Source organism: Lactuca serriola, chromosome 7 (genome assembly GCF_051521515.1).
Source record: "Lactuca serriola cultivar US96UC23 chromosome 7, Lser_US96UC23_V15, whole genome shotgun sequence".
Taxonomy (NCBI): Eukaryota; Viridiplantae; Streptophyta; class Magnoliopsida; order Asterales; family Asteraceae; genus Lactuca; species Lactuca serriola.
The window spans coordinates 183,143,518-183,153,502 of NC_136414.1; the positions used below are offsets into that span (position 1 = coordinate 183,143,518).

At 38.9% G+C, this 9,985-nt stretch overlaps 1 protein-coding gene and 1 pseudogene across 1 annotated transcript; both read left to right on the top strand.

Annotated features, from left to right (window-relative positions):
- Positions 1 to 655: 655 nt before the first annotated feature.
- Positions 656 to 967, top strand: LOC145064615 (putative mitochondrial protein AtMg00820 pseudogene; annotated as a pseudogene).
- Positions 968 to 6,819: 5,852 nt separating this feature from the next.
- Positions 6,820 to 8,453, top strand: LOC145063008 (epidermis-specific secreted glycoprotein EP1-like). Its single transcript, XM_079010605.1, has one exon. It carries the CDS (start codon positions 6,975 to 6,977, stop codon positions 8,313 to 8,315), a length of 1,341 nt encoding a protein of 446 aa, XP_078866731.1. The 5' UTR covers positions 6,820 to 6,974; the 3' UTR covers positions 8,316 to 8,453.
- The last annotated feature ends 1,532 nt before the right edge of the window (positions 8,454 to 9,985 follow it).

Genomic DNA, 9,985 nt, shown 5'->3' on the forward strand with positions numbered 1-9,985 from the left:
GCCTCTATCTATTTGGCCCGAGGCACTCCACATGGCTGTTCAGCTACTTAATCTCCTTCCCTCTACCTCTATCTCTAATGAAACTCGTCACTACCGCCTCTTTCGATGTCATCCGATATATGACCACTTGCATGTATTTGGTTGTCTCTGCTTTCCGCAACTTTACACAACTCACAAACTTCAGCCCCATTCTAGACTATGCATTTTTCTTGGTTACCCCACTCACCATCGGGGTTTCTGCTGCTTTGATCTCTCATCTAGAAAGATCATTATATCTCGTGATGTTACCTTTGTTGAGTCTATCTTCCCGTATGGTTCAGTCACCTCCACCGAACCTCCCTCTTATGATTTTATGTTTGATTTAGATCCTTCCCCTAATCTCCATCAAATCTTATGCCCCCATCACTCCTACACCTGACTCCCCTACTACTTGCCATGCACATGACACCGGACCAACCCTATCCCTTCACCTCCATCTCCTCCTCACGAGGATGCACCTCTACCTCCACCCCCTCCTCCAACTCCTCCCATGCACACTCGATCTTGAAGTGGCATTGTAAAACCCATTGATGGCTTAAACCTCCACTCCACCTCTATTTCCTCTGTCCCGAGGTCACACATACAGACTTTGAAAGATCCAAATTGGCATAAAGCAATGAATGAGGAATACGATGCTCTTATTACTAACGTTACTTGGGTTCTTGTGCCACGTCCACCAGGAGCCAATGTAGTGTGTTCTATGTTGTTATTTAAACATAAATTTAATGTTGATGGTTCCTTATATCTCTATAAAGCACGCCTTGTGGCGATTGGTCAGAATCAGCAACATGAGATCAATTGTGCTGAAACATTTAGTCCGATGGTCAAACCGGAAACTATTCCTACTGTACTCAGCTTGGCTGTTTCCCAGCACTGGCCCCTTCATCAGCTTGATGTGAAGAATGCTTTCCTTCACGACCATCTTTAAGAGACAGTATACATGAACTAACCCTGGGGTTTCGAGACCCGCAACATCCAGATTATGTTTTTCATCTACAACGGTCCTTATATGGTTTGAAACAAGCCCCTAGGGCCTGGTATCAGCGGTTTGCTCAACAAGCTCTTCACATGGTTTTTCAGCACAACCTCACTGATTCTTCACTCTTTACATATCATCACGGCTCGGATATTGCATATCTCCTTCTATATGTTGATGACATTATTCTGACTGATTCTTCTCCAACTCTCCTTAACTACATTATTGCTCACCTCAGCAGCGAGTTTTCTATAACTGATCTTGGTGCTCTTAATTACTTTTTGGGAATATCGGCCACCCACTCGTCTCACGATCTCTTTATCTCTCAGAGAAAATATGCAACGGAGATACTTTAACGGGCCAATATGCTCCAGTGCAATCCAGCTCATACTCCCGCCGAGACAACTCATAAGCTAGATGCCAATGGACCTACTGTGGCAGATCCATCTCTATAACGTAGCCTTGCCGGTGCTCTTCAGTAGCTCACTTTCACTAGACCAGACATCACCTTTGTGGTACAACATATTTGTCTCTTTATACATGACCCATAGGAGCCACACCTTCATGAACTTAAGTGCATCTTGCGATACATTCATGGAACACTTGACCATGGCTTGCATCTTCATGTTTCTCCCACGTCCAATCTTTGCACTTACTCTGATGCTAACTGGGGGATGCCCCGTCTCTTGCCGCTCCACTTCTGGTCATTGTCTGTAACGCCCGCAGATTCAGGCTAGTCAAATTAGAGACCATAAGCATCAAAAATGAGTTTTTTATGGAAGATTATTTAGGAGGAGTAATCTTAACCAAATGGTAGTATATGTTACAAGGGTTCCGTACATATAAAGAACGCCGAAATCTGAGTTATAACGAAGAAGTTATGGCTCGTCGAAGATTTACTGCAAAACGGCATGGCACCGGGAGACGTAAATAGTGAATTTATGATAGGGAACTTTTTAGCCTTAGAAAAGAGCGCCCAAATCTGACATCGTATGAGGAAGTTATGAATTTTCTAAGATTTGGTATATCAGTGCACGACCCGAAACTTGAATTTTAGATCGAGCAGTTTTTGGCCTATGCGACCTAAATGAGAGTTGAAGATCTCATTAATAGGAACTCAACGGTAAAAAGGCAGATGAAAATGGATTTCGTATGTAGAAGTTATGAATTTTACACGGATATTTGACAGTATAATCTCCTCGTACTGTTAAATTTAGGATCGGTCGACAATTAATCGATGGAGTCAAAATGAAATTTGTTGATCTTATTTGTACCTACACGTGGATATAAAGAACGTCAAAACCAGATCCCGTATGTGAAAGTTATGAATTTTTGAAAATCGACTGATTTCCACACTGTGTGCGATTCCACGTGTCAGCACCAGGCTATGCCTGGTTGTCTCCAGCTGGCTCACGACGTGAGCATCAAGAAACTCATGATGTGAGTGACCCTCCAGCCCCCTATAAATAAGAGGTGAATCCCTCTTCATTCCTCACACCTCCCATCACTTCCCCCTCTCTCTCTAGAACCTCTCTCTAGCCCCGAAACCCCCCGAAAAGCATAGGGAACCTCCCTAGCATGAGGCGGAAGCCCCGGAGTGCCCGGAGGCTCCGAAAAGAAGAGCCTTTCGGCTCGGGAACGTTGCTCCAGCAGAGCCCGGTTTTAAGAAAAACCCGTTGTAAGTGAGCTATGCCTAAGTTATCTTTAGTATAGCTTATGTTTCAATATAGTAATGTTATTAGGAACTTATAATGAGTATTTGGGCTATTATTATGAGTTATATAAGTGTCATTATAATATATTTTAACCACTCGCGGTACGGGAAATCTGGTTTAAAGGGCCGCATAGGGTTGTTGGATTTCAGAAGTGCTATATGCCAAAATGGTCCTGCCCTCCGGTGTTTTATGTTTGGCCCCTGTCTGTATATAGTGGTTGAGAAATATTGTTTCGTGCTTATATAATAGTAATAATAGCAAGACTATTAATTAGTCTCAGTGAATATTAGACTAAACTCTAGTGGTAATGATACTAGGTTTGGTCAAAGGAAAATTATGTTAAGATTAACGAAGTGTTGTCCGAGTGTCGAATCACCACCTTTTCAAGTGAGTGCATGGTCCCTTTCATCTTACACATACATATGAAGTATTTAATATAAATTACGTGTTGTGAGTGCATAGTTACTTTCATCTTACACATAGATATGAAGTATTTTATATAAACTACGTGCTATGCGCGAATATTATCTGTATACTTGCTATCTATGTTGGATGAATGATTTTATACAAGTTTTATATGACTTAAAGTGTATATGTATTTATATCTACATAATATGTTGGGTAAAACATGGGTAGATGAAATGTGAGTTGGATGATGAGTTGAGAGGTGATATAGACCATGAGGTAAGGGTGAGAGGTGGACAATGTGAGAAGTCTTGTTCCCAAATGTTGGCCCTGTCATCTAGCAGAGTATGGATGACAACCATAAACTATTCTAGACAGCCCAGTCGAACATTAGCAGGCTCGCAACCTGTAGGTGTTGTGAACGATGTGTTCACCGGTGTACTCTAAAAATCCATTGACATGTATTGCGAGTGGACTCTCGAAAACGATATTGTCAATAAACGAGATAAACCTCGGCGACTATGGAGTCAGCACCTGTTGAGTAAATCCCGACGACTATGGAGTTAGTGCCTGTTAAGCAAACCTTGGTAACTATGGATTTAGTGCCCTTTGAGAAAACCCTGGCAACAATGGATTTTGTGTCGATTCCTTAGGATGATCCTTAGGAATCAATGAACAAGAAATAGCTGATTCTTAGGGTAGATCCTTAAGAGTAAATAAGATAATGGGGATGGGTAATTGGGTCAATTGTTTGATGATTAAACATAATAATTATATTTGTGGGTGGAAAACCCTATGTACTCACCGAGTTTCCCAACCTGACCCACTCAGTTTTTTTTATATCACGGGTGTTGATATGAAGTCACAGTACACTGAGAGATTAAGGAGATATAAATCACTAGTGATAATGAATGTAAGTTATGTTTATGCTTATGTTTCTGTATTGATGATGACATCCCAAATGTTTTAAAATGAATAAAAATATTTTTCTTTGGAAATGCTTTGATAATGTATTTATCATGTTTTGTTGGGAACAAATTCCACAACATTTTTATTAAAAGAGGTACTCTGATTTTTATAAAGCATAAACAAAATCGGTCTTTTCTGGCCGTGAAAATAGGGATGTCACACTGTCTTTTCCTTGGAGATAACTTGATATCATGGTCGTCTAATCTGACATCCCCATTTTCACGGCCAGAAAAAACAGATTCCGTTTATGCTTTATAAAAATCAGAGTACCTCTTTTAATAAAAATGTTGTAGAATTTGTTCCCAGTAAAACATGATAAATATGTTATCAAGGCATTTCCAAAAAAAAATTATTTTGTATTCATTTTAGAACATTTGGTATGTCATCGTTAATACAGAAACATAAGCATAAACAGAACTTACATTCATTATCACTAGTGATTTATATCTCATTAATCTCTCAGTATAATGTGACTTCATACCAACACCTATGATATAAATAAACTGAGTGGGTCAGGTTGGGAAACCTGGTGAGTACAGAGGGTTTTCAACCCATAATAATATAATTATTATGTTTAATCATCAAACAGTTAACCATATTACCCATCCCCATTATCTTCTTTACTCTTAAGGATCTACTCTAAGAATAAGCTATTTCTCATTCATTCATTCCTAAGGATTATCCTAAGGAATAGGTATGAAGTCCATCGTTGTCAATGACACAACTGTGAAGCACAGCTGCTAGTTCTATCACTTAGGCGCAGCTGCCAGAATTATGACATTCTCTATGAGGCGCAGCTGCCGGTATTGTCCTTCGGACACAGCTGTTACGGTTATCTCGTTTATTGACAGTATCGTTTTTGAGAGTCCACTCGCAATATATGTCAATGGATTTTTAGAGTACACCGGCGAACACATCGTTCACAACACCTACAGGTTGCGAGCCTGCTAGTGTTCCACTGGACTGTCTAGAATAGTCCATGGTTGCCATCCATACTCTGCTAGATGACACGCCCAACATTTGGGAACAAGGCTTCTCACATCGTCCACCTCTCACCCTTACCTGATGGTTTATATGACCTCTCAACTCATCATCCAACTCATATATCATCTACCCATGTTTTACCTAACATATTATGTAGATATAAATACATATACAGTGTAAATCATATAAAACTTGTATAAAATCGTTCATCCAGCATAGATAGCAAGTATACAGATAATATGCACACATAGCACGTAGTTTATATAAAATACTTCATATCTATGTGTAAGATGAAAGGAACCATGCACTCACTTATTATGGTGGTAATTCTGAACTCAAACAACGCTTCACTTGTATAACTTTATTTTCTTTCAACGAAACCGGGGGTTTGGTTAGGAACCGGACTGTGCGGGGGCAAAACTTCCGAGCCGAAAGCTCTTCTTCTTGGAGCCTTCTGGCGCTCCGGGACTCGCCTCTAGCACTTGGAAGTTGCTAGGGATTGGGGAGGAGAGGTTTGGAGTATTGAGAGAGAAAGAAGGGTGAAGGTGTGAGTTTGGGGAATGATTTACGCCTCTATTTATAGGCTGAGTTCAATACGAACGCCGCGTGTTCACGAACGTGGTGTGTTCCCTAGACGAACGCAGCGCGTTCATTGCCACATGTCGCCATCTCGTTCTAAGCTATGGGGAAGAAGGTGTGGCCTAGATTGCGCCACGTGTCACTCGTAGATTAACCCAAAAACTAATTATCTTCTAAAATCCGTAACTTTCGCATACGAGCTTCGTTTTTTATGTTCTTTATATTCACGTGTATGTAAAAACAAGATCTACAACTTTCATTTAGACTCCGTCGGCTAATTCTCGACCGATCTTGAATTTAACAGTAGCAGATTATACAGTTAAACGTACTCGTAAAATTTATAACTTCTACATACGGACTCCGTTTTCGTCTGTCTTTTTAGTGTCGAGTTCTTATTAATGAGATCTTTAACTCTCATCTAGGTCGCGTAGGCCAAAAACGGCTCGAACTAAAATTCGAGTTTCGGGTCGTGCACTACTTTGTCAAATGTTAGAAAATTCATAACTTCCTCATACGAAGTTAGATTTGGGCGTTTTTTTTTTTGTATGTTCTCGGTTTAACGTATACTACAACTTTCATTTGGATATTTAAGGCTAAAAAATAATTTATTAAAAAATCACTTTTTACGATTCTCAGTGTCGTGCTGGTTTTGCCGTAAAACTTCGACCGGAATTTTACTTTTATCTAAGTCTGCCCTCTAAAAGAGTGTATCAAATTATCTAATTATGTAACACATTAACCAACATAAATATCACTAGCTGACTTAATTAACTACCGCTAACAACAAACATACAAGGAATTTTACATGATATTTAGAGACCAATTCAATAAAGTTGATATGGAGTTTTGAAATTTCGGTCAGCTCTCTAGATGATAAGATGCTCCATGTTAGTGTCTCCTAGTATATTTCAAACTTATTAAACAATGTTATGTTTTATCTCTAAGGCTGCTGCCTCATATACAATCTATATTTAGTTGCATCATCAGAATAATAAAAGGTATTTCGATGGTTTTTATGTTCGCTAATTGGCGTCTTCCTTCCACCAAACGGATAATACATACAGCAAGTTGCAATAACAAAACGTAATTGCAAGCACCCTGGATTCACTTCAAACTTTGCCTCTCTGTTTTCGACTAACTTTTCATTATCGTTTCCTTTGCGCAGCCACCCTAGCCCACCCCACCTCCAAATACAAAGTAGAAAGAGAACAGACACATGGTTTCTACATGTTGTATAATACCGTCGGCTTCCATATTATCCATTCTATATATACGGGCTCTTTTATGCTCTCAAAGCACCAACGAAAATGGCTTATCCCAAATCTTTCTATGCATCTTCCCTTCTACTTTTGCTCAGCTTTCAACTACTTTCCACCATTTCTGAAGCTGTAGTGCCTGCTTCAGACACCTTCACGTACATAAACGAAGGTGATTTTGGAGATTATGTGGTCGAGTACGATGCAGATTATCGTACTCTTCCCCCTTTTAGTAACCCATTCCAGCTTTGTTTCTACAACACCACCCCTAACGCATTCACTCTGGCTCTACGTATGGGTACTGTCCGATCGGAGTCCCTCATGCGTTGGGTTTGGGAAGCTAACCGGGGGAACCCTGTTCGTGAGAACGCCACCCTCACCTTCGGTACAGATGGAAACCTTCTCCTGGCGGATTCGGATGGCCAGATTGCCTGGCAAACTAATACCGCCAACAAAGGTGTCGTCGGTTTTCAGTTACTCCCCACCGGCAACATGGTTCTTCATGATGGCAAGGGGAATTTCATATGGCAAAGTTTCGACTCCCCAACTGATACTCTTTTGGTAGGTCAATCTCTCAGAGCTGGTGGTGTCAGTAAGCTGGTGAGTCGGGCTTCTGCTGCGAACAACATCGATGGACCATATAGCGTGATCATGGAGCCTAAACAGCTAGCCATGTATTACACGAGCCCCAACTCGCCTCGCCCAATGCTTTATTGGACCTCTGTCGAATGGTTCAATGTTGACGTTGCTACTGTCACCAATGGTAGTTTGATAAACTTAACCCTTACTTCTGTCCCAGATACTGATGAGGGTTTTCTTTATTACTTAACTTTCCTGTATTACATCACAAACCCTCCCTCCGGTTGGAATCGCAACATGGCCTATTCAAGATACAACAACACGTTGTCCTACCTTCGACTAGGCATAGATGGAAACCTTAGATTCTACACGTATAACTCGAACGTACAAGGCGTGGCCTGGGAACTGGTCTACACGTTTCTTGACCGAAACTCCATTGAAGGAGAATGCCAGTTGCCAGAGCGATGTGGGAAGTTTGGGCTATGTGAGAATAGCGAATGTGTCGCATGCCCAACGTCAAACGGACTAAGTGGATGGAGCAAAGATTGTGAGGCAAAAGTGACATCTTGTAAAGCTAGCGACTTTGCTTACTACAAGCTTGAAGGTGTTGACCATTTTATGATTAAGTACACAAGGGGAGATGGTGGAAGGAAGCAAAGCGACTGCGAGAGCAAATGCACCAAGGACTGTAAGTGCATGGGCTATTTCTATCATACACAAGGATCGAGGTGCTGGATTGCTTACGATTTGAAAACATTAACAAGAGTTGGAAACTCGACACATTTGGCATACATCAAAGCACCCAAGAAGTAGTGGTTTTTCGCTTTTTGTCCGAGTTATGATGGGGTAATAATTAATGTGTTATCTGTCGATGATTTGAATAATGACCAAAGATTGGATAATTGTAGTTTTGTTTTAAAATACATAAATAAACATTATTTTACCGGAAAATCCTACCTAATAAATGAAAATAATTTTGCCACATGTCACTCTCTCATTAACTTGGACACATGTCATTTTTTGGTATTTTTGATTAAATGTTTTTTCCATTTGTCATTTTCTTATTTTTTATCTTTTCTTAATTAACACATCATATTTACACCTCAATTAATAATTACCTTAAATGAAAATAACCAATAAATTATAATATTACTACTCATATAATATTTAATATGATTCATTTTAAATTCAAACTTTTAATTTTAAATTTCAAATCTAAAATTTTAAATTTAAATAAATTTTTGTTTAAACTTTCATATTTAATTTTTTATTTTATCGAACCCGTATAACATATGGGTCTCACACCTAGTAAGGAATCAATTAAAAGCAACCCAGGTTGAGCTGTTTCTCTCTTTGTCGAGAAGCTACACGCGGACTCATAAATGTACGGGGTTGAGATGTCCAAACGTGCCATATGCTACTATTTTGGTTTTTCTGTAACAACTTGTCACCTTCACGTTCACGTGTTTTCATAATTAAGATAGTCATGATGTTGCCACCATGGGATCCGTCGGTTGCCATTTGCGACCACAACTTTAACTTGTGTTATTAACGTTTAATGGTTTTTGCATCTTGTTATTTGAACTTATCTTTATACATTTTAATAAAATTACAAAGAACGGTTGTGAGGATTGTGATTTTTTATATTTTTGGTTCTTATATGTTAGAAAATATGGGATGAATGGATTGTTTGGATTTTCTGAAAGTCGTGATTCACTATCAAATTGAAGTATTTCGATGATACAGATCGAATACTCAATTGGATGAAATTCAGAAAATGAAATATGAGAATGTATTTGAAAATGTTCTTCAAGATGTAACAGAAAAATGACCAAAAATGGATATATCATTCCTGTCTGAAAACTGTCAATAGACAGTTGAAAACTGTCATAAAACTACCAAATCTGTCATTAAACAGATCTCAGCGAAAAAATGGTCAACTTTCTAAAATTAGATTTTTGATACATTTTTTAATATAGCAACATAGCTTGATCCCAGCCAAGGGCTCTCACTACAAGAAAGTAGAGTATTATTGGCGACAGGCGTCGTCGCTAAAAGTGGGGCATGTCGCTGCTAAAACGTCGACGCTGATGTTTTGTCGCTATTAATCAAATTGTCGCCGCTAATGCATGTCTGTCGTCGCTAAAGACATGTTGCCGCTAATAAGGTTACATCGCCGCTAAAGACCAGTCGCCGGTAATAACCTGTTGTCGCCACTAAAGGTGTCGCCGGTATTGGTGTTTTTCTTATATATATATATATATATATATATATATATATATATATATATATATATATATATGTTTCACATTAAAATTAAATAAAAAAACTGGTATGATATTAATTAATCTAATCCTACATCATTCCATTTCAAAATATTAATACAATATCCGTTTAAAATACTTTTCTGATTTAACATATAATAAAATATCGAAAATACTAGTCTAAAATACTTGCACAAATAAAACATAAAAAATCCTACA

Coding starts and splice junctions, on each gene's coding strand:
- LOC145063008 (XM_079010605.1), top strand. CDS start 6,975: ATGGCTTATCCCAAATCTTTCTATGCATCTTCCCTTCTACTTTTGCTC.